General features: G+C 44.1%; 1 protein-coding gene across 2 annotated transcripts in view; it reads left to right on the top strand.

Annotated features, from left to right (window-relative positions):
* CLPB (ClpB family mitochondrial disaggregase) overlaps positions 1-25,523 on the top strand; it is a 142,262-nt gene that overhangs the window by 43,120 nt on the left and 73,619 nt on the right. Inside the window, exons 4-5 of one of the 2 annotated variants that reach the window (XM_037522910.2) lie at positions 3,230-3,333; positions 11,722-11,811. In XM_037522910.2, coding sequence (XP_037378807.1) covers positions 3,230-3,333; positions 11,722-11,811 — 194 coding nt within the window. The remainder of the gene's footprint in view (positions 1-3,229; positions 3,334-11,721; positions 11,812-25,523) is intronic. The other variant, XM_037522911.2, reaches the window with a different exon arrangement.

The raw sequence follows: 25,523 nt of genomic DNA, 5'->3' as shown, positions 1-25,523 counted from the left end.
ACTAAGATTACATGGGCAAAGGGAAAAAAGCTCATATTTGTGGAGTTCCTTCTATGTGTCAGGCACTATGGAATTTTACGTACTTATAATCTCCAAGGGAGGCATAATTATCTCCATTATTAAGGTAAGGAAACAGTCTCAAAGGAATAGTAACTTGTCCAAGATCAAGACAGTAAATGACAGAGCTTTGATTTGAACCCAAGTCTCTGCTTATTATAAAATGTCATGCTGTCTCCCCAGTTTAAGTGTCTTAGTTCATACTTCCCTTGATATTCCCCACAACCCAACCAGAGGGTCATAATAGTTATAACTGACAAGTTAGGCACTGAATGTGTCAGGCACTATTTAAGCACTTCACATACATTAACACAGCCATATAACTAGATACTCTTATTATCCCTGATGATTATTACAAGATTGCAAAATGATGATTTTCCAATTTCATCATTTGTTCTACCTTTATTATTTGTCATTCGACAGTAAGGAAGAATTTCCCATTCTCCCCCTCTGACTTAATCTGTTTTTCACATGGACTCATCATTATTGTCATTAATCTCAATACTCAGATTGTCCTAGGTTTTAAAGGCAGTGTTCTTAACCTCCTTACCATACTACCTCTCTATCAGATATTGTTTCTTACTGCTTCGAGCTAGTTTCCTTAACTATAACAGCCTTTTTGTATTCTCCTGGGTTTTTTTTTTTTTTTAAGGGTTAATGCTTTAAGACTGACCTTTTTTTTTTTTTTAAATTTTTATTTATTTATTTATTTATACAAGCACTGAGTACAGTCAGAAGCGCGGGAGGGTGAGAGAATTCACCAGAGCCAGAGCGGGAAGCAGAACAGGCAGAAGGACCAAAATACACTGCTGAGGGGAGCAGCGGGCGGCAGGAGAGTTCTGCGCGCCATGTGGGACCCTCGCCTGGCAACCAGGGATCAAACCAGTGCTGCAGAGGCTGAGGGCAGCTTCACAGCCCAGCACTCAACCCCTGCACCCCCAGGAGAGGCCCCTACTCCTGGGTTTTAATCTTCTGGAAAATGGAAAGACTAATGCCAATCGTGTCCAAATTATATGTAATCTAAGAGTACATGATCTCCAAGTGAGAACCTGGCAGACTCTGCTGTGAATTAAATATATGTTTTAGACTCAGATTTTAGCAGCTTGGGGATTATTCTCTTTTTGGGATCTTGCATAAATTACCTGTGAAAGGTAATATTTAAGGTCCTTTTGGTTAGGTGAGTAAACACAGGAGACTTATCTGGCCATGTTAGATCAGATGTGGAAGAACATCAGCTACATGGGAGATGAATTCTGGTTCTTTGACTTAACTATGAGGTGTTCATGCGCATGTGTGAGTGTACGTACATGAACTCAGAATTTACTGAAATTCATTCATCCCTTCAGCAAATAATTGAGCTAGGTCCTGTACATGTTAAACGTAGTGAAATCAAAATCAGGTAGTATTGAAAAGACCATCAACACTGCTGGTTACATATATTACAATGCTAACAAGGAAGAGAAAAACTATAATTTGGCATTTTAGTAGTCATGATAGAGTAATTTTTGAAATGCTTGCCATTTATGCCTTCAAAAGTAAAGTGAGATTTTGAAGGTCAGTAAGCAAAAGATTAACATACTAAGAAACACCTGGGAAAAGAACAAGGATTTGTAAAAAAAAGAAACACAAATGACCATTAAACGTATCTTTTTTAAAAATTCCAAACTCACTAGTAATCAAAGAAATGCAAATTGAAATAGAATGTAATTCTCTTTTCTCTTCACCAGATTAACACGTAATTAAAAAGGGGGGGGGACCTATTTTGAGGAAAGGAAGGCAGAACAGTTATTCTCCTTCATGTTGTGTTAGTAAAAATAAGAATTGGCAGTTTTTCTGAAAGGCAATTTAATAATATTTATCCAAACCCCTAAAAATACTTATACTCTTGATCTAGAACTAACCCAAAGGCAATAATCAGAGGTATTGTGTTATTGAAGTATTTAAAGTAATCTGATTGTTTTATAATCAGGGTTTGGCTAAATATAAGAATATTTTTATAGTGAAATACTAACGGTCATTAAAAACAATGCGGTAGACAAATATTTAATATATGGAAGCATGTGTATGTTTTTAGAGAAAGCGTAGGACCTCATATATGAGTAAATAGGAATATGTATGCATTGAAAATACTGGAAAGATAGTCTGTATTACATATATATTGATTATATTTTCTAAATTTGTAATAGTGAACACAGACCCTTTTTGTTAGGAAAAAAACACTAGTAAGAACACTGCATGATAGCAGAAAGAAAGAAAGCTGACAGAGAGTACTTCCTGCGTCACGCTTTATAAGTATACCTAACCTAACCGTGTGGAGGCCCCACCTCAGTCCTCCTCCCTCCAGTTTATTCTCACATGCCCCTGGGATGATGCCTCTAATAGCAGAGGTTTGGAGGGAACTACACCAAATTACAAGTCATGATTATTCTTGAAATGTAGATTAAAGGGATGGATAGAAGGGGAGATTTTCATTTAATATTTCAGTATGGTTTGAATTTTTCAAGTATATGTCTTTTGAAGTGGGACGGAAAAGCATATGCCGTCATCCTGTTTCCCCTCTAAGGCCTTCGGTGGTTTCCCACCTACCCCTGTCCTTCCTGACACTATCCACTCCGTCTCTACTCTCTTTGGGGAAGCACTCTGCTCACCACCAGCATTTGTAAGTGCACTGGTTCCTTCTGCTTGACCAGCCCAGCTCGGGCCTCTTCGCCTTCAAGTCTTAAATACCACGTCCTCTGGGAAGCTTTTCTTGGTCCCTCCTTGGCTTCTCCTGCCCATGACACTTCTTCCACCATAGCCTTTATCACACTTCACCCTAACTTTATGCTAAATTGTTGCCCTTCTCAGACTTGCAGTGGCACAAGGACACAGGCCCCAGCACCTAGGACAGTGACTAGAGGAATGTGATGAGTATTTGAAAGGTAATTGTTGAATAATCACTCTTTGTTTTTATAGTTGTGGAAACCAAGCCTTTCAGAGGTGTTAAATAAACTTGGCCAGACCCCCTTAGCTAGTCAGGTCAGAGCCAGATAGCCTGCCCTTATCTTTTGCACCCCCAGAGTTCACATTCTTTCTACTCACAAGAGCAGAGGCAGAGCCATTTCCCAAACGTGCCTCAGAATCTCTACTTCTGGCCTTTCCTGCCTTGACTCTGTCTCTCTGATTTCTTCAGTGTGGTGCAGGTTCTGCTTGCCGCTGGTGCTGACCCAAACCTTGGGGATGATTTCAGCAGTGTTTATAAGACTGCCAAGGAGCAGGGAATTCACTCTTTGGAAGGTAAGTGGACTCCCTGCTGTTATAAGACCTCCTCCCTGTGGCCTTCTGGCGGCCTTGCTCTGGGCCAACTCTACCAGCAACTCAGGGTGAGAACCCGCATGTCTGGGAACTTGTGGATAAGCTAACAGGCTTGGAACACAGTCCCTCTGGCTCTGTAATTTCTGTCCTTTCAGAATTCTTGGGGGGAATAAAATAGAGGCCTGACATGACGTGGGGAACTTTGAACTGGCATTCTCCCAAAAGTGCTTTGGTCTGTGGAGCTAAGTGGACAGTGGAGGTTTCCTTAAAATAAATAAGGCAACTGCATGGAATGTGGATTTGTTCTTCCTTCTATTTCCTGCAGACTTACCCTACCCCAGAACTAAAAAGCAACCTCAGTGGTTTCCTCAGCCTTAGATGTCTCTCAGCAATACTCTGACCAGCCCAGCTCTGGCCTCTTAGCCTTTTTCTCTCGTCTTATATGTAAAATACAGTCCTACCTCCGCGACTGGCCCCTCAACTTACTGTACTACACAGGACAGTCTGTGGACCTTCTTTGTGCCTTGATGTCTATGCTTATAAAATGGAGTGGTCATCAGTGCCCCCTGGCTGTTGTGTGGTGGTGGTTTGGACGTCTTCAGAAGGAAGAGAAACCGTGCACTCTAACAAGGCTCCCCCATGTATGTTGAAGGGAGCCTGGGCAAATCAGTCCATGTTGCCTCTGGTGGTGGCTCATCTAAAGTGGGGTCAAGAAGAAGTCAGGTTGCTTTGGCTGCAGTCAGAAATGAGGATTTTACATTGGAGCTTTTGCTTGTCTAGACCGGATCTACTTCTTGCCTATTCTTCTGGATCACTTGCAGAGGTAGAGATTCCCCTAGTTTCCAGCATCACGGTGGCTGAGCACTGGCTGCTTAGGGTTGGCAGTGCAAGAGGGTAGACATCTTTGCCGACTCCCTGAGAGTCAGAACATTGACTAAGGAAGGTTGAGCCAAGAGGAACAGTACGATCAGCCCTAGAGCCATCAGCGAGGCTGCCAGACTGAGAGGCGTGTGGCACCTGGAGTGGCGGTGTCACTGCTACCCCAGCAAGGTCTCTCAGACTAGCAGTGGGAGGGTCAAGTCAGAAGTATCAGAGCACTATTGCCCAGTGTGACGTACACCCTCCCCCTGCCTCCATGTCTCTCAACCTGCTCCTTCTGTCAAGCTCTGTTGCTGGGACTAGATCCTCCACAAAGCCTTCCCTGTCCTTGGCAACAATTACAGCCTGCCCTCAGCTGCTCTTTTGAATGTTCTCTAAATGCTGGCCTTTTCTCTCTGTTTGAACTCTCATCTACCCATGTGTCTCTTTTCTTCTCCTCAGCTGACATGCAGGCCATGACCTGTGAATTCCCCATTGAACTGGAGGAATTATGTTCACTTTATGTTTCAAACAAGGGAATTTTATAAGAACCAAACTTGCCCTGTATTTGCAGCCTGATATGTGAGGACTCAACTTATAGGCGCTCCTCACTCAAAGACAGCTCTGTATTCTGTTAGGGAATTCTCACCAAAAAGCAAGCAGGAGCCTTGGCTGAGAAAGCAGGGCTAGGCAGAAGGGAAGGACTATTTGAGTATCTTCTTTTTTGCCCTGAGATCCCAGCAGGACTCAGTAAGTATTTTTGATTTCATAGAATCACAGCTATGAAGCTCTCTTGTCATACCAGTCCCCACTCCCCGCATTCAAAGTTTGTATTTTTGTGTTCTAAAGTTTCTCTCCAAGCTGAAGACATATTCAACATTCCAGATCAGTTGTCAACAAACTGTTTTCTGCAGATCCATATAGTAAACATTTTAAGCTTTGTGGGTCAGTCTCTCAGCTATGACTATTGAGACAAGCATACCTCACTTTATTACACTTAGCTTTATTGGGTTTCACACATATAGTGCTAATGTAGTTTTTGAAGTTTATGGGTTTAGAGAGTGGGATCCTTGGGCTCACTCTGGGAAACTCTGGTTTCACCAGAGCTCCCCTTTCAGCGGCACACGACGAGTTTCCCAGACAAGCTTTTCCATGAGACAGAGACGTTAGTTATATTTAAAGATTAGGTTTATTAGGGAAAGGCGACAGAAGAATAAAGGACACTTGGATAGACACAAGCGGGCAGGAAGAGCTACCCCGAAAGAGACAGGTTTGCATGGTCACAGGCGGGCAGCCTTGAGGAGAGCTGCCTCTGCTGAGGGAGGTCAGTGAAGAGAAGCCTGGTGTGGTACAGGTCATGGGCAGGCAGGACGGCTGCTGCCCTGCAGAGGGAGAGAGTTGGCAAAAAGAAGCTCTTCATAGTCACAGATGGGCAGACAGAGTGCTGCCCCAGCCAGTGCAGAGACTGCCCTAATACAGTCTTCTTCTCTTTGGGAGGGGGTTACTCCTTTGTGGAGTGGCTTGTTTGCTGCTGATTTTGGATAACTATGCAGAATCCAAAAGGGACCAGAGATTCCACAGTGGGCCCAGTCTCCATATCTTTACCCTCAGGTCTGTGCTCCCGACATTCCCTACAGCAGTCTGATACCTGCTTGGGTCTTATGCCTTGTGATAAGGCACTGGTGCCTAAGGATTTTGATTCCACAGCTGGCTTAATGGTCATGTTATTTCTCTCTACCCCCAACACCTTGTGTGAGTCAGATTCTTGTCTTATGATGCCTCCTTTTGGTTTTCTGTTCTTTCCTCCATTGCTGCCATTTTTATGAATTGAAGGTTTGTGGCCACCCTGCATTGAACAAGTCAGTCAGCACATTTATCCAATAGCGCATGCTTATGTCTTGTTTGTGTGTCACATTTTGGTAATTCTTGCAATACTTCAGACTTTTTCATTATTATTATTATATCTGTTGTGGTGATCTGTGCTCAGTGATCTTCGATATTACTATTGCAACTCCACCAGCAAAAAGAATGCAACTTGCTAAAGGCTCGGATGATGGTTAGCATTTTTTTTTTTTAATGTATTCACCTATGCATACAAGAGCTGGGGCACAAGCCAGAGACACAGGGAATGAGAAGATTCACCAGAGACAGAGTAGGGAAGAGAACATGCAGATCCACTGAAACACTGCTGAGGGGAGCAGCGGGCGAGCCAGGAGAGGTCTGCTGCGCCATGTGGGTTTCTTCCTGGGCGGCCGAGGATCAAACTTGTGCTGCAGAGGCTGCGGACTGCCCCATAGTGCAGTGCTTAACCCCTTGCGCCACCAGGGATGCCAATGGTTAGCATTTTTTAGCACTAGTTTTTAATTAAGGTATGTACCTTTTTTTTAAGACCTAATATTACTGCACACTTTATAGACTATGGTATAGTAAACATAGCTTGTGTATGCATTGGAAAACAAAAACTTCCTTGTGATTCACTTAATTGCACTATTCACTTTATTGTTGTGTTCTGGAACCAAATCCACCATATCTGTGAGGTGCACCTGTACTCTGCTGGGCCATTGTAGCATAGAAGCAATTATAGACACTGTATATGTTAATGAACAAGGATATGTGCCTGTAAATATGGGCAGTAGGCTGAGTTTGGCCCCTGGAGTATAGTTTGCCAGTCCTCTTCTTTTCTTCCTTCTTTCCTTCCCTCTCTCTTTCTGTCTCACTATCTCCTTCCTCAATTCCCTTTCTCCTTTCTTTTCTTTCCTTTTTTTATTTTGTCAACTTTTGAATTTTTTTAACTCTATGTTAGCCAGCTTATATTCTTTCTAGGTAGGTAGGTAGATAAGCAGGTAGATGCAGACAGCAAATATATTGAGAAAAGCTAGTATAAAACTGAGACAGACTGTCCCACAGAGCTTAAATTGTTTACTATCTGAAATAGTTCCTCATGAAATAAAAGATAAAAGTATTAAGTATCCTTTCTTATTTTTTCTTTCCTACAAATGTGAGAAGGCTTCCTATGGATTAATTTATTCATCAATTTTATTGATCACGTCTCTGTCTAGTAGGCAATGTTCTAGGCTCTGGTGAGTTAGACTCAAATGCCTACCATGATGTGCTTTACATGTCCATCTTTGACTAAAATGTTTATATAGACTGTTAAGTGTAGAGCCCTGGAGCACATGATCAAGACTGTTTTGAAGCATTATTTGACATTTACAACTGTAAATCCACCAAACTTCATTCTTTTCTAGTCTTCATTTTTCTATCTTGTCCACAATATATTAAGGAATTTTCTGACATTTCATGCTAAAATAAAATTGTGTTTAGTATTTGTCTTACTTTTTTGTGCAGTAACCATTTCCCAAAAGGATGCTAGGTTATTCTGGAGTGATCTTGTCTTATTCCTTGGGAACCCATACTGGCACCCAATAATTGCCCACATGTTTAAGGACAATTAAAAAAATACATTCTTTTGGAGAATTATGGGTGTTTTAGTGGCATGTATAGTGTGGTAACATAGCTATAAAAGAGTGAACTTACTCCCCTAAGTCTTATACAGTGAAACCAGGGTTATCTCGATTTAAAAAATATATATTCTAGAATTTTTCAGGAATCATTCATTGATAAGCTCACTGTTCTGTAACTTTCAAGATATACCTTTCGCCCTCCTTTTTTTTTTAAATACCAACCATCTTTGTCTGCCGCAGTTTCCTGGCAGCTCATTCTACTTTCCTGGTGTATCAGATTAGATGTGATCTGCCTCTGCTTTGTGTACTCTGTTTGCTGACTCTGGACCTAGAGAGTGATAATCCCTTAGAGTTAGCTAAGGACTGCCTTAGCTCAGGGCTTTCCTCTCCTTCCCAAACCTTTAGCTCCTCCTTAACCATCGTTTTCTTAAAAAAAAAAAAAAGATTTATTTTATTTATTTATGCACACAAGAGCTGGCGTATATGCCAGAGGTGTGGTGGGGAAGTGTGGAGAGGATTCACCAGCCTCAGAGTGGGGAGCAAAACAGGCAGATCCACTGTAATACACTGCTGAGGGGAGCAGCTGGTGAGACAGGAGAGGGTTAGCTCTGTGCCATGTGGGTTAAACTCTCCCTGGGTGGGGATTGAACTTGTGCTGCAGTGGCTGCGGAAAGCTTCATAGTTCTGAGACTTAACCCCTTGTGCCACCAGGGAGGCTTTTCATAGTTTTCTTTCCTTTTTCCATTTAAAGAGTCTTTCTTTCATGCATTCAACCAGTATTTGTTGATTGCCTAGTCTGCAAAGCACTATACCCAGTTATTGGTCATTCTCACAGAGAACCCAGCTCTACGGTTCTTTTTATTTGGGTCAGATAACTTTTTTACAGGAAGTTACCTGACATGAGGGGATGTGGGGGGGAGGGGGATAAACCCCTTGACAGAATGTGTCCAGGTAAATTCATAGAAAAGTCACAAGCTCAGGAAAGTTAGACAACCTTCACTGTTGGAGCAGAGTCGGTGCCAAAGTCTATCAAGTTCACTACCTGTCTAATAAATTTTCTGTGGGCCTCAGCCTGTGCTCAGTACAGAAGAGAGGTGGTGAGTTGTATTTTATGACCTTGACAAGACCTCCTTAAATCCTGGTAATTTATCCCTTGTCCACCTTATCAGTATTATTGTGAAGATCAAGAGATAAAATATGTCATGTGTGAATGGTCAAGTGTTCTACAGTTGTAATAGCTTATTAGTTTCATTTATTTATAGTTCAGCATGCATTTACTGAGTGTCTGGATCTCTGCCAGATTCTGGGAATATAAAAATGAATATACATGGTCAAGCCCCTCAACAAGTGCTCCCAGTCAAGTAAAAAAACCTATGAACGGGCCTCCTTGGTGCCTCAAGGGGTTAAAATGCAACCTATGAAACTGACCACGGCCACTGCAGCATGAGTTCTACACCCGGCCTGGGAGCTACCCACATGGTGCAGCAGACCTCTCCTAACTGGCCCACTGCTCCCCTCAGCAGTGTATTTCAGTCAGTCTACCTGTTCTGCTCCCCACTCTGTCTCTGGTTAATCCTCTCACCCCCCACACCTCTTGTATGCATAAATAAATAAATCTTTAAAAAAAAAAAAAAAAACTATGAACAGGCACCACAGTGCAAAGGGATAAATGCAAAGGCAGATATGCAGAAGATACAGGCAACACTGGTATATAGTTAGTGATGAGTGCACCTGAGGGCAGGCTGCTGTTGGGGAAGTGTCAAAGGCTAAGTGATTTAGAATCGGACCTTAAGATGGTTCTGAGTTGCCAGGCAGATTTATAGGGATGGCCCTTCCAGCAGAAGACCAACACACAGAGAGACAGGGGACGGCAGGTGATAGCAGTTAGAATCATCTGCCAAAGTTTTGAGGAGAATAACAAGAAGTAAGACCAGAGAGGGAAGCAGGGTTCCATTGGGAAGGACCTTGCAGTGCAATTCTAGGTGCTCATACCAGTTTCTCAGAGCAATTAAGCGGGGACTGTTCAGTTTCCCTTTGCATTTTTTTGTCTTTTTTTAAATTAATTTTTTTACTTCTATCTTTTACATTATTGAATATTCTCCATAAAATTCCCACCACCAATTCACCTGTGAACCATCACCATAGTACATTTGCATTTTAGATGAACCATTGTGATGCGGTGGGGGATTTATTGGAGGGGAGGGATTAGCCTTGGTTCTTGACCTTTGGAGGATAAACTGCATGAGAGAAAAGCTCTACTCCACTACCCCAAAATGTACTTAAAATTTCCGGGGTTTCCATCTTTGGGAAATGGAAAATATTAAATGTTAGAAAAATATTCAGAGGAGATTGAGTACTTGGTGGAATGTAGGGCTTGGTAGAAAGGGAAGTAAGTGCCCTGGGTGCCCTTGAATTTGGTTGTGTGTGGGTCTGGAGTTCAGAAGAGAATTCTGGCAGGAGATAGGGCTTTAGGAGTCACCAGGATTTGTTTGGCAGTTCAAACAGTAGTTGTGCCGGCTTAAGGAATTAAGCTTGGCACAATGGATGAGCCTGCCCAAGGAAAGGAATTAATGTGAGAGGGCATGAAGACAAGTTCCTCATCAGAGTACCAACATTTAAAATCTAAATAGGAAAGCAAATCCAGGCAAGATAACCAAAGTATCAGATTTGCTGCTTGGTTATTTCTGAGAGGCTCTGTATCTGTTCTACCTGCTCAGAAAGGCACATCTAACAGAAGGAAGAAATATCTGGGCTCTTCTGGCTGAGTCTTTTTCATCAGTTACCCATTCCCAGTGATACCCTTCTGTTTTAAGGAGCAGTGTGGCCATTGCTTCTTAACAAGAAGCCTGCTCAGCTGGCTACATTATGGTGTCTTCCACTCTTTCAAGGTTGGTGTATTCTGGGAACGGCTGGCCTGCTGGTGCAGGTGACATAGACATGCTTGGTGTTGAAACCTTGTAGGCCTGACTGTTCTGTCCATTCTCTACAACTCTGAGAGTGGTATCTTCAGTTGCACAATAGTGTCCAGGAGAAAAGTCAGGCTTCAGTGCCAGGAGGTCATGATTGAACTTACTAGTGATCTTAAACCAGTGCTGTAAAATCTTTGAATGTCAGTTTCTCATCTGTAACATGGTAATAATAAGATAATCTAGTCATGTATTGTATGTAAGCACAGTGACATCTGATGAAGAATTTTTTTATGGAGCTGGATTTTGACCCAGAGTAAAGCAGTAAACCTGAGCAGCTCACCACTCAAGGGGCAGTGGCAGAAGCTAGATGTCTGCCCTTCAAGGTTGGATTGGGTAAAAGGTTAGCAGCTCCAAAGTCTCTATTAGCCATGTGATTTCCAAGATTCTAAAAACTCTAGTCTCACCATCAGAGCAAGTAATGTACTTAGGAGAAATGGGGGTCGGGCTGGGCTTTGGAAAGTGAAAAGGAGAAGAGAAAAATATTCTAAGCAGGGAACTTAGCTTGAGCAAAGGCACACAGAGGGCAACAGGAATATCATGGCCACTCCTCTACCAACTCATTCCCTCATTTGGCCACATTCCATTCCGTGCCTTGGGCCCCATCCATGCTTGCTGCAGGAGCGTTCCACTTGTGGCTGGCTGATGGGTGATGGTCCCCAATCCTCAGGTGGAGAAGGCAGTAAATTAGTGGTAACGGTAAACAAGTTCGCCCAGCCTGGGATGCCGCTGGCTGCTTGTAAGTAACTGTTATAAACCTTGGGTGTCTGGGGCTGTCAGAAATGCAAGCGAGCACTCTGAACGCCTCTCATATGTACAATTAAAACAATAAAACACGGCAGAAACGTAGCCAGAGCAGACTATAAATCAGCTTCTCTTCTCAGCTCCAAGTGGCAGCCGAATAAAGATAAGTTGTACAGAAGCTGGATTGGCATAGGGCCCTCTTGGGGATAGAGGGTCTGGCTTGCCAGGCTGAACCTGCCACAGTCAACTCCACCAGCTTGGGTGGCCCCCTTCCCACAGCTCCAGAGGCTGCAATTCCTGGCCCGCTCCAGCTGACCTCCCCATCTCTGTGTCTTCAGATGGGGGACAGGACGGTGAAAGCTGGAGCATCACAAATCAGTGGACAAGTACCCTGGAGTTCAGGACATGTCTAGGATTTCCCACTGGTGGTAATGGAACTGCTCTCTATTTATTTCTTCCCCTCCCCAGGACATGCCAAGGAGTAGTCTTGTCCTACCTTGTCTGTTACCCATCCAGCACCCAGCCCTATCCAAGCATAACAGAGATAATGTATGCTCTAGCAGAGCACAGACTCACCTGAGTTATAAGATTCACAGGGATGTAAGAATCACCCAGAGAGCTTATTAAAACACAGATTCCCATGTGCCACTCCCCCACCCCCACCCGCCCTGAGATTCTATATCAGTGTGTCTGGGGTAGGACCTGAGATTTTCCATTTTAGGTCCTCACTCTTTGAGTAGCGTGATCTAGACTAGAGGCTTTAGTTGTGCCTGCCCTGCTTAAAAAAAACTGAACCTTTTCCTTCCTAAAAGGACCTTATTTTGCCACTTTAAGCTTCACTCCTTGTGTGTTTAAGTCATGGTACTATGAGAGTACAGAACCCTTAATGCCTAGGGCAATTTTCTGTGTATCTCAGAGGCTCTGTCTAAGGTTATAGGGAGAGTTAGTGTTCTTTCCTAGCTAAACCCTTGAACGTAGGAGGTATCCCATTAATGTAAATTTCTGGTTTTACATCCTCATCATCCTCATCACACTATTATGGATTTTCATTCAGTCTTTTTTTTTTTTTTTTTTTTTTTAAAGATTTATTTATTTATATAAGCACTGGGTACAGTCAGAAGCGCGGGAGGGTGAGAGAATTCACCAGAGCCAGAGCGGGGAGCAGAGCAGGCAGAAGGACCGAAGTACACTGCTGAGGGGAGCAGCGGGTGGCAGGAGAGGTCTATACACCATATGGGACCCTCCTCCGGTGGCCAGGGAGCAGCCGGGGATCGAACCAGCGCTGCAGAGGCTGGGGGCAGCTTCACAACCCAGCGCTCAACCTCTGCGCCACCGGGGAGGCCCTTCATTCAGTCCTTGACACAATCTTCCAAATGCTTTTCAGTGGTAGCACACTGGTATCTACAAAGAGCCAAAAATTATTTAGAATCTGAGGAAGGGGTTGGCCTTTATCTAACTGGGTAATCTCAGGCAATTCTCATTATCTCACTGAGGCTGCACTTTTTTTCCATCTGTAGGAAATATTATTTCCTTTATCAGGGGCCTATGATAAATATCGAATTGAAGTACTTAAATTGAAGAAAATACAAGTTGTTGTGCAAATACAAGGTACTAGGAACAACAATAATTAATAATATAAAGACTAAAGACATGCCAGGTCAATATTTGATGAGGGTCCGGTCAGAGGTACTGATGACAAGGGTGATCGTAGTTCAGAGAAGCAGCTCTCTGACTGAAGCAGTCAAGGAAATAAATGGTATTTGCACCTTGAAATATGCAAAGGCTTTATGGAAGGCCAGTAAATGTGTGTGCTTGGGTGTGAGCAGAGAAATGGATGTGCTATGTCCAAAACACTCGGAGGTGGGAAAGAGAAAATATAAATTTCAGGCTGACAAGTGAACTTGTTAGGTTGAAGCATCCCACACAACAGATTCATTTCAGAGAGTAACGAGCGATAAAGATGCAGCGTTAGTAGACAGTGGCCCAATCAAGACACTTGGACTTTATCCTTTAGACAGAGGAACCTTGCAGGTCCTAGAGGAGAAGGCTCTGTGGGAACTGTGCCTCTTCCAGATGAAGAGGCCAGGGAGGCAATCATGAGGATGATGATAAGCTGCAGCAAGTAACATGTATTGATACCATGTGCTCATGGCAGCTCCATGCTCTAGACTCTGAAGGAAACTGAGGCAGAGAGATGATGCCAAATGCCAGCAGAAGTGTCTCCAACTTTTATAGAGAGCCCAACAAATATGTCAGCCTATGTGTACCCAAAACTTAGCTCAGAACCTCTGTTTTGTCCACAGTCTTGGAAGGCTTGGCAATCTGCCACACCAAAAGCTCTTTGGGCAAGTTATTAATTTTTAATAGCATCCCTGTCTCTTCCTCACCTTGTCAGAGCCTTGTCAAATCTCCAGGGTCAGTGGTTCTACGTGTCATTTCTCAGCAGTGCCAGCCACTCTAGTCACCAAGATGGGCAGTGTACTGTCAATCCATCAGGCCTTTTAGTCAACTTCAAGATTAAGTGTATCAGGCAGTTAGGTTAATTGTTTCTATCCTCTTATGCCTGCAAACTTATCTCGCTATATATATGTTTGACTAGGGGAAGGAGATAGACTAGTTGACATGTTTTATTAAAAAGAATAAATTCGATGCATTTATGAAAATAAGAAAAAGTGGGATGGAGTGGCAAAGACCTAGTCTTGTGATTTTTAACTGATTTACATATTTTGTGTATAAATATTTTTTCATCAAAAGTTCCAAGTCAGGGATGGGTCCCACACACCATACAAAATATATTAGAGACATTTATATGGATAGCAGGAAGGGAGACAGAGGGCTGAAATTTTCCAGGCACCCAGTGATTGATGGGGGCTGAGGCTCCCCCTGACGCTTTATTGAGTTTCCGATGATTATCTCTCGCTGAGACATTTTTTACAGATGACGGTCGAGCTGTCACAATGGACCATGGGGGAAAAAAAACCAACAATAATAACACTTTAATCTTTTTACTGCACTGCTCCCTAGTATCTCAGATTCATCTTCCCTGACGCACGCAGTTCATTATTCTGCCCCTCCCTGGATTGGAAATAAAGGAAAATAAATATATATGTAGACACACTTACCCACATACATACACACACACAGAGTGTATGAAAGAGACCACCTCAGAACCAGAGCGGGGCAGAATTTATTGTTCTTTTTGCAAGTGTTGAGGTTTATTAGTAGTGATACTGGGTTGGCTTGGAATTGGCTATTAATTACAGCATTTTGTATTTGTTTTTTATTGTGAGTTTTTAACATCTTGAAGAAAAGGCAGAGGAGAGCAAGCAGGTAGAGAGATGGGGGAGCACAGAGGGACCAAGTTTGGCCAGCCAGGTGGCAGTGTGGCTGAGAGGCAAGGAAGGTGGCCCCTTCCTCTTGTTGCCAGACCTGCCAGAGGATCCCAGGTGCTTAAAGAATACTGCTTTGGGCCTTCCCTGGTGGCGCAAGGGGTTGAGACACAACGTATGAAGCTATCCGCAGCCTCTGTAGCACGAGTTCTATCCCCAGCCGGCCAGGGAGCAACCCACATGGCGCAGCAGACCTCTCCTGACTCACCCGCTATTCCCCTCAGCAGTGTACTTTGGTCATTCTGCCTGTTCTGTTCCCCACTCTGTCTCTGGTGAGTCCTCTCATGCCTCTGGCCTGTACCCCAGCTCTTGTATGCATAAATAAATAAATCTTTAAAAAAAAAAAAAAGAATACTGCTTTGGCTGGGATGGGAGGAGCAGAGAAAAAGGGGTGGGTATGGGGGGAGCAGAGTAATATACGGGATGAATCAAAGGGAATTTAAATGCCTATGAGCATATTACTACTCTGAGAGTTAGAGCTGATGGGAAGTATAGGAAATGCAAATGGAGTGTTGATGGGTCTGTAGGTTATGGTAACAGATTCTTAAAAGTTTGCCCCATTCTTTGAATGTGATGGTGTGGAGGTGAGACACGGACTATGGCAGTTTCCACCTGGGCATGTGCTCAAAGGAGGGGTTCTGAGCCAGAAAGGATGCCACACTGCCTGCCTAGGGCCACAGGCAGGGTTGACAACCTGTCTTCTTAAAGTTTCAGGCAAAATGTCTGGCTTTCCTCCTTCCCTTTCACAATGCTAAGAGAAGGTGGTTTGAGGGTTCTTATGGAAAGGCTTCCAATGATGTGTCTCTCATGGAGTAAATGCTGACCCAGTCCTCTCTAAAACGCCTAGAGTGTGTAAGTTCCCTGCTATGGTAATGTAAGGTAATCATGAGGGGACCAGGCTCCTGTTCTTAAGGAGAAACCTTCCAGTTCATGAGCAGAGTTCATGGTATCTGTGAGAACCTCCAGCCATAGGCCAGGCAGAGGGTCACAAGTACCAGATTTTTATGAAGCATAGAGATTACACAAACACAGTGACTGTCCTCAGGAACTGTTTCCTGCTTGGGAAGACAAACCTAACATCTGTTCACTAAAGAAGTATTTACTGAGCACCTGCCATGTTCAAGAGTATGCACATGAAGCCGTCTGAAAGCGCAAGAGACTGTGAAGAAAATACTAACTCAGTTGGAGTCTAGACGTTACTAGAACACACAGAGGAGAGGGAGATCAGTGAAAAGCAGGCTGCTTGAGTTATTAAGGATGGGTAAAATGTAGATAAATAAAAAGGAGTGGTGAAATCGTTTAATAGTGAAGCCACATAAGGAAAAGAGCATACAAGCCTTGGAGGTAAACAAACCAGCTTGGTCATGGACTATGAATATGACCTGAAATAAGTTATATAACCTCTCTGTATCCCAGCTTCTTCATTTATAAAAATTACTACTACTAATGATAATGATGACTATGATATTGATAATGATAATAATAGCCTACTATGGTTCTTTTTTTTTTTTTTTTTAAATAGAGGCATGTTTTATTTATTTATTTATTTGTTTGTTTGTTTATACATGCACTGGGTACAGTCAGAAGCGCGGGAGGGTGAGAGAATTCACCAGAGCCAGAGCGGGGAGCAGAGCAGGCAGAAGGACCGAAGTACACTGCTGAGGGGAGCAGCGGGCGGCAGGAGAGGTCTGCGCGCCATGTGGGACCCTCCTCTGGTGGCCGGGGAGCAGCCGGGGATCGAACCTGCGCCGCAGAGGCCGCGGGCAGCTTCGCAACCCAGCGCTCAACTGCTGCGCCACCGGGGAGGCCCGGTTCTTATGAGGAAAGGATTTGGAAAGTTCCCAGTACAGGGTAAGTGCTCAATAAATGGAGGTCACTGTTTTCCTATTACTTCAAGAGTTATATACTTAGTTATCTTGAATGTTGGAGAAAGAGTCCTGCAACATTAGCCTCCAGGACTCATCTGTGACTTTCCACTGGGTATGTAATAAATGCCTTGCAATGAACCTACATGCTCTGCTGTGTTTGTGGTAGAGGCCATCCTGGCCAGAGAGGTAGAGTGACATCCGGAAGAAGAAAGGGCACAGTAGGACATTTATTGCCATTTTTTTTTAATCTTTATTTTTTTAAAGATTTATCTATCCATTTATACAAGCACTGGGTACAGTCAGAAGCGCAGAGGGTGAGAGAATTCATCAGAGCCAGAGCGGAGAGCAGAACAGGCAGACTGACGAAGTACACTGCTGAGGGGAGCAGCGGGCAAGACAGAAAAGGTCTGCGCGCCATGTGGGACCCTCGCCAGAGGCCAGGGATTGAACCGGCACTGCAGAGGCTACGGGCAGCTTCGCAGCCCTGTGCTCAACTGCTGCACCACCAGGGGAGGCCCTATTGCCATTTATTGAGTCTTTATTACATGCCAAGTAATGTGTTCAACTGCTTAACATGCATTTTTTAAATATAACTTTCTCATTGGGATTTAATTCACATTCTTTACAATTCATTTAATGTGACTGAGTTAATGCTTTATAGTCATAAGAACTGTGCAACTATTACCATAATTTTGGAATGTTTTCCTTACCCCATAAAGAAACCCCATGACCAGTCATTCTCCATTTCCCCTCAACTCCCCCTATCTAGACCTAGACTACCACTAATCCACTTTCTGTCTCCATAAATTTTTTTACTTTGCACATTTTTTTTAAAGATTTATTTATTTATGCATGCAAGAACCGGGGTACAGGCCAGCAGTATGGGGTTGAGAAGATTCACCAGAGACAGAGTGGGGAACAGAACAGGCATATCTACTGAAATACACAGCTGAGGGGAGCAGCGGGCGAATCAGGAGAGGTCTGCTGTGCCATGTGGGTATCTCCCTGGCCAGGCATTGAAGTCATGCTGCAGTGGCTGTGGACAGCTTCATCGTTTGCATCTTAACCCCTTGTGCCACCAGGGAGGCCCTGCACATTTTATATAAATGAAATCATACAATATGTGGTGTTTTGTGACTGATTTCTTAAACTTAGCATAATGTTTCTCTATAGTAAAGCAGGTATCCGTACTTCATTCCTTTTTATGACTGAATAATATTCCATTAATGGATATACCACATTTTATTTATCCATTTATCAATTGAGGGACATTAGGGTTTCTACTCTTTATTATTATGAATAATGCTGCTGTGGATATTTGTGTATAAATTTTTGTGTGGACATAATTTTTTCCATTTTCTTGGGTTTAAACCTGGGAGTAGAATTGTAGAGTCAGTGATAACTCTGTTTAGCCTTTTGAGGAACTGCCAGCCTGTTTTCCAAAAAGGCTGCGTTGTTTTACATCCCCAGTAGCCATGTGAGAGATCCAGTTTCTGCACATTCTCACTAGCTCGCTATTGCCTGTCTTTTTTACTTTAGCCGTCCTAGTGGATGTGAAGTGGAATCTCATTATGGTTTTGATTTGCATTTCCCTGATAACGAATGATGTTAAGCATCTTTTCAAATGCTTTTTGGCCATTTGTATATTTTCTTTGGAAAAATAACTCCTTAGATCCTTTATCCATTTTTTTATTGAGTTTGCATTGAATCTTGTGAGGTAGCTGATATTATTTATTTTACAGGTGGAGAAACAGATTCTCAGAGAAGTTAAATATTTTGGTCAAAGTCATGCAATGAGTTTGCTACCCAGTCTGACTGACTCCAACCTCTGTGTTCTTCCTAAATCCACAGTGCTGCCCAGAGAAGATTCATGGCAGGATCACCAGGCGCCTCACACCAGCACCTAGGGAGGCAGGAAGGGAGAAATTAACTGGGCCCAGGTAGGAGTTGCTTCTGAATGTCAGGCAGGAATGGGGATATATTCCAGATTTCAGGAGAGGGGAGGACATGTTAATTTGAAAATTGCCTCTTCTTAGGTGCCAGTCTCTTCCTGGCCCCTCACTATACCACTTCATTTCTTATTTTTCATAGCAATCCAATTAGTAAATATTAATATCCCAATGCCCAATGTGATATTTGGGAATGAAGTGATTTTCCAGAGACAGCAGGATTAGAATCCAGGTCTCTCCTCAAAATTCAGAATTCCTCCCTTTCAGAGATATATTTTAAAAGAAAGATTTTTTAATATTACAAATTCCTGAAGGCCAGGCTTCTTCTCTACCCCAGTGACCCAGCCCATGAGAAGAAATTAGTTTGATGGTTGAGCAGGGAAACAGACTAGAGTGTAGTGTGTAGAAGGACCTAACTACAACTGGGATTTTAGCATGGAGAAGAGGAGGTGTGAGTGAGGTATTACAGTTCTCATTCCAAGACTTAATGCCCCAGGGCTTTGTTCTAACTTTATGAACATGAACTTGAGAAGATTCCGGTGCCCAGACATCCTGGACTCCCTTGGAGCAGAGCCAGCAGGTGGAGATCTTTCTTGTGTTCTTCACAAGAACATAGAGAGGGAAAGACCCCAGAAAGCAGCTAGTCTAGTGCTTTGAAGAGTTAGAAGCATTGAGGACCAACACAACAGATTTTTTTTAAACTATACATTCCCAGGCCCTGCTTAGTAAATCTAAAATGCTGAAGTTGGGGCCCCAAAATCAATGTTTTTTACAAGTTATCTAGTTGATTCTTTCTGTTCACACTAAAAGCTGAGAACTACGATGTAGGGAAAACTCTACTTTAAAAATAGGAAATCAGGGTCTCCCTAGTGGCGCAAGTGGTTAAGATGCAACCTATGAAGCTATCCACAGCCACTGCTGCACAAGTTCAATCCCCGGCCAGGGAGCCACCCACCTGATGCATCAGACCTCTCCTGACTCATCCACTGCTCCCCTCAGCAGTGTATTTCAGTCAATCTGCTGCCTGTTCTGCTCTTCACTCTGTCTCTGATGAATCCTCCTCTCACCCCACGCCTCTGGCATATACCCCCATTCTTTTTTTTTTTTTTAAAGATTTATTTATTTATACAAGCACTGGGTACAGTCAGAAGCACGGGAGGGTGAGAGAATTCACCAGAGCCCTAGCAGGGAACAGAACAGGCAGACTGATGAAACACACTGCTGAGGGGAGCAGCGGGCGCTGCAGGGGAGATCTGCGCGCCATGTGGGACACTACCCAGCGGCCAGAGATCTAACCGTTGCTGCAGAGGCTGCGGGCAGCTTCACAGCCCTGCACTCAACCGCTGCACCACCAGGGGAGGCCCTATACCCCAGTTCTTGTATGCATAAATCAATAAATCTTTAAAAAAAAATAGGGAATCTGGGGGCAGAGAGATTGAAACACACATCAAGTGAGTGAAGAGCCACTTTTGAATCCCGTTCTGTAGTGTACTGGTCTGTTCTTGCTCTTCCCCCTACTGCTTTATTCATTAACAAAACCCACTGCCCGCCCGTTACTTTCAGGATAATGCCTCTGCCTGCCTGGGCAACCTCATCTCCATGCATTCCTCTACCCACCTTCACTCAGCATTCCAGGATCATAGAGGGCATCTTGGTCTCCTGAGTGAACAAGTTTCTACCTTCCGGTCTTTACAAATGCCACTTTCTCTCCTGGAATGTCCTTTCTCTCTACCTGGCAAGATTCCCCTCACTCCCAGGACTGTCCTTCTGGGAGATTCCTCCCCAAGCTACATGCCACATGGCTTATGTTTGCTGTAACCAGACTCTGTGTTTCTCTTACTGTGCCGAGGTGCCCAGGGGTGGGGTTGCTCATAGGCCAGTAATGGTGAGGGCTCATGTGTGCTCACTGCTGAAGCTGCATGAAGTACATACAGGAAGTACAATATAGGAAGTCATCAACTAGTTACTGGCATCCATGAGGGTCTAGGGTCTAATTAGGGAATAAGAACAGAAGGGAAATTTTAACACAAGAAAGTAATATAAGAGGTGTTGTAAGACAATAACTGGATTTAGGTACCTATAATCAATGTGTGGCATTCTTGGAAGAGAAGGCCTGGAATTTGTCTTTAAAGGACAGGTGGGATTTGAGAGGAAGGAAGGTCATCCAGGCTGTGGATGGAAATGAAGGGCCTTGCTCTATCCAGGGATGCTCTCATGATGACCTAGCAGAGGACTCTCGCTCTTGTCCCCACGCCCAACTGAAGATAAAGGAAAAGCCTGCAGTGCCCACAGCAGCTAAGGAGGCACCCTGCCCATGCTGGGCGGTAGGAAGCTGTCTTTCAGGTTTCAGTGAGGATTTAATGAGATAGTAGATATAAAACACCTGGGGCAAGGCAACTGACAACCCAGAGGCTTCTTCCTGGAGCCTCTGGATAAGAACTTAGCTCAGTCCCTGAGCATCCAGCAAGGTCATCAGAGCACAGATTGTATGAGGTTTGTGCCTCTGGGCACTGGCAGAGGCTGCCGGGTGGAGGGTGTAGCGTCTAATGCTAGCCACCACTAACTGACAGTGCGAGTTGGCTGGAACACCTAACTTCACTGCTTCTGTCACCTTGTCTGTTCAGTTAGAGACCTTCCTGTCCTAGGTTGTTGTGAGGATGAGAAAGCCCTCGCGTTGAAGTGTTCTTTGAACTACAAGTGCTGCACTAAACTAAGGGACTATTTTGGTGTTTGTCATATTAATCATAGCTATTCACTCATGAGACATGCTCCTGTCTTTAAAGTCAAGGGCAGGCCTCCCCAGTGGCGCAGCAGTTGAGCACTGGGTTGCGAAGCTGCCCGCAGCCTCTGCAGTGCCGGTTCGGTCCCCAGCCACGGGGCGAGGGTCCCACATGGTGCGCAGACCTCTCCTGCCGCCCACTGCTCCCCTCAGCAGTGTACTTCGGTCCTTCTGCCTGTTCTGCTCTCTGCTCTGGCTCTGGTGAATTCTCTCACCCTCCCGTGCTTCTGACTGTACCCAGTGCTTGTATAAATAAATAAATAAATCTTAAATAAATAAATAAATAAATGAAATAAAGTCAAGGGCACCAGTGATACTCCACAGCATGAGATGACATGAGCTCCTGGGAGTGGTGGGTAGAGTCTAGGCCTGTAGGAGAGGCTCTCCTAGCTCAGCTTGCTTCTCCCCTCCACAGGGCAATAGTAAGTAAAGCTTTTGTTGTCTGAAGACCAGCTGTCTTGTCTCACATACTTTTTTTCAAAATCTCCCCCGATAGCCATATGAGGGACAGGAGGCTTGGCTGATTCATCTCTTTGTCCCCAGTGCCTAATTCCAGGGAGAAGGCAGCATTAGGAAATTTTTGTGGTAATGTTTTTAAAACCCAATTATCAGATTTGATTCTCAAAATACCTAAATATTTTGATATTTTTGAAATTATTGCTTATCATACCCATTTTACAGAAAGAAGAATCCACTAAATGCTAGAGCTGAGATTCAGGGCTATATGACTTCTTTATCTAAAATCACTGTTTCTCATTGTGGGAGACAGTGTGGTTTTTGTTTTGTTTTTGCTACTTCCGCAGTGCTGGAGAGTGACCAGGCCTACAGGTACGGCTCAAGGGACTATTTTGCCCTACACTGACCCCTTGGTACTCCTGAGGCCAGGAGTCCTGCAGAGTATATGTCAGGCACATACCTGCCTCAGCTCCCAGACCGACACTGGCCGCAGCATGCAGGCTTACACTTTGCAACTTCAGAAGCCAGAGGTGCTGCTGATGGGCATGGTGTGATATATACTTTTATCAAGACATGAAGTTGTACCCCTGAAACTTATATAAATGGTAAAACAGTGGAATCTCTATTTAAAAATACAGGAAGACAGAGTTGGGAGCAGAAGGATGACAAAGTGATGCTTTGTCTCTCTCTGTGGTCAGGGGGCACTGAAGAGACAGGAGTGACTGCGAGAGGGAACAGGAGCCTGTGCTGGAGACAGGCTGGCAGGTGTCTCTGGTGGGAAGGCCATGGTTCACTGGTTGAGGACAAGGTATAAATATGGGGCCTCAAAAGCTAGTGAGCCAGTGTAGGGTAAGGTAAAAAAGTGTAAGTCTTTTCTGTCTTCCCGCCTTTAGGTCCTGAATGCGTGCCTGATGGCGGGCACCTGGAGGAGGGTGTGGGCATGCATAAGTGGGTACACCTGAGCTAAGACTGGGCTTATAAGGGTGGTGTCATGGGGACGCCAGCAGAAGAGCAGAGAAGCAGAGAGAACGCAAGAGAACACCGGAGAGCCCAGAAAGAGTTAAGACTTGCACCCTGCCTGCCGTGTGCCTGGTAAATCCCAATAAAAGCCTGAAAAGCCACTAAGGGCTTCAGGACTCTCTTCTCCTCCTTACCCCGTCTGCTCGGATCATAGAAAACCTGCACTATGCCCTTCCTGCCCTTACAGCCAGTCTTGGAGGAGTCACTACCTCTAAGTGTGTCTTTTCTCCCTCTCCCTTAGTGAGTGTGCGGGTAGACGGTGTTGCTTCCCCACCCCTGCTTTCCACCTTTTGCCACTTTTTGATAAAGAAGCCTGTAAGACCTAATGAATTGGGGCTTCAGTAGGATCCTCTGGGACACTGATACTGGGTGATGTGGGGAAGGCGCTCCCTGCGAAGAGCGTGAAATGGCCTTAGCTGAACTGGATGGGGACCACGCTCTAGTACTAACTGATAGTGGCATTTTTTAGCAGTTCACTTTCCTCAGCTATAAAATGGAGAGAGCAATCTTACACCTTGTAGGGTTATTCTGAAGTGAAGAAATGAAAATGCTTTATAAATGTTAATAGATTGCAAAGCACTACTCAGTTCCAGTGAATGATCTGTGGATACCAATACTGGTTAAGAAGGGTTAGGTGACAAGACACTGACAAACAAGAACCTGCTGAGTAACCAGAGTGCTTCTTGTTCAGAACTACATTCTTATGCTCAATGAGCCTTTCTGAGGGGGATAGTATATCCAAGATTCCACAAATGGAACCTTTGTTCACAGAGAGAATACACATTTGAAAGGATAAGACCAGATAGTCAGGATGATGACTGATGTTTACTGAGAGGTACTGAATGCCAGGCACTGCTCCGAGCCCCTTTACTCATCGCGTCTCCCTGCACTCTTATACTAGCTCATGAGAGGGCATCTCCATTTACAAATAAAGAAATGTGGCACAGGGAGATTAGGTAAGTTAGCCAAGATGACACCACCCATAAATTCAGAACTGGGATCCAGACACAGGTGGCCTGCCTCTGGAAATCACTCGTGGTACTCTGCTGCCTCCACTGACACTTGATGTCTGACATCATCATCATCATTCTCCCCAAACCACTGTACCATTTGGACATTATTCATATATCATGTATTATGTTTTTATTTGCTGACTCAGTCAGTATTTGTCAGGCATATTAATGGCCAGTCACCATGCAGGGCACTGCAATACAATGTGAAGAAGACGGTCACACCACCTATCCGCATTGAGCTTTTGGCCCAGTGACAAACATAGTCAAGTAAAAAGGTAATGACGGTAGAATGTAATGAATACTCTACTGGGGAGATGCCTAAGGTACTGGGGAGCTCTTGGGAGCTGAAATTACCTCAAACTTAGGAAGAATCACTGGAAAAAGTGACTTCTAATTAGAGGCCTAAAAATGAATTGGAGATAGCTGATTGAAGGTGTGGGGCCTGGGAAAATGTTCTAGGCAGTGGAATAGTATTTGCTAAAGCTCAGACAAAGCAGATGGTGAGAGATGAGACCTCAGAAGTGAGCAGGGGCCCTCCTCCTGAGCCTCTTTATTAGCTGCCACTGCTGGCGTTTGCCCCTGAACTAGATAGCCCCAACTGTGTTCCTCGAGACCAGTGCTTTTATTTGTTTTTTTATGAAGGTTTATTTTTTTTATGCATTTAAGAACTGGGGTGTAGATCAGTGTGTGGAGCATGAGAGGATTCACCAGAGACAGAGTGGGGAGCAGAACAGGCAGATCTACTGAAATACACTGCTGAGGGGAACAGCGGGCAAGACAGGAGAGGTCTGCTGCGCCATGTGGGTTGGCTCACTAGCCAGGGATCGAACTCATGCTGCTGTGGCTGCCAATAGCTTTATAATGCTGACTTTAACCCCTGCGCAACCAAAGAGGCCCCAAGTCCATCTGCTTTTCATGGTAAGCACCCAACGATAGTTCTATCCCTGCACTTGCAAAACAAGTTTTGCAATTTGTTCAGTGGTCTGATTCTTGCATTAGACTACTAACTTCTTAAAGTAGGGACTGTGTTTTATATCTCCAGCAGCCGCCACCATGCACTGGTACTCATTAGGTGTTGTTTGTTGAATGAATGATGTGTTTTCTCTGTAAAATGGATTACCCTTCCTGCTTTCTTGAGCCAACTATCACTTTTCCTCAGGTTCATCATTATATCCAGTAGTTAATGTTCTATGTGGCAATTGAGTGAAGCCCTTAGGGGCTCTTGAGGTGCTGAATTCTGTGAATTCCTTCTCCAGCTTTATATTGTGCTGTTCTTTTCCTTCCCTGCCTGGCCAGCACTCAATTGTAATCAGTCTGCTTGACTCAACAGCTTCCTCCCCAGCCTTGTTTCCTTTTCCTAACATGCAGTGGACTAGAAACAAGATCTCTCACCAAGATTTGATACCACTGTTTGCAACTAAGAGTTGATAGTAACCCACACATTAGATCCTAAAGCACTCACTTATGGGAAAAATGTCGGTGACTTTGCTCATGAGACTTGCGTATTAGCTACTCAGAGGCCTTCTTCCTGTTCTCCATGCTCCAGGAAAGGTCAGATCACTCTTGGTAGAGGGGACAGTAGGGCCCCTGTCTGGTGCAGAAGAGCTGGTTGACCACGGGTTCACTAATCCACGAGAAAGTGTTGTCTCTTCTCTAGTTATATGCT

Source organism: Talpa occidentalis, unplaced genomic scaffold, assembly GCF_014898055.3.
Source record: "Talpa occidentalis isolate TD23 unplaced genomic scaffold, MPIMG_talOcc4v2.1 talOcc4.3, whole genome shotgun sequence".
In the NCBI taxonomy this organism is placed as follows: domain Eukaryota; kingdom Metazoa; phylum Chordata; class Mammalia; order Eulipotyphla; family Talpidae; genus Talpa; species Talpa occidentalis.
This window is presented reverse-complemented; position numbering and strand designations above follow the sequence as displayed.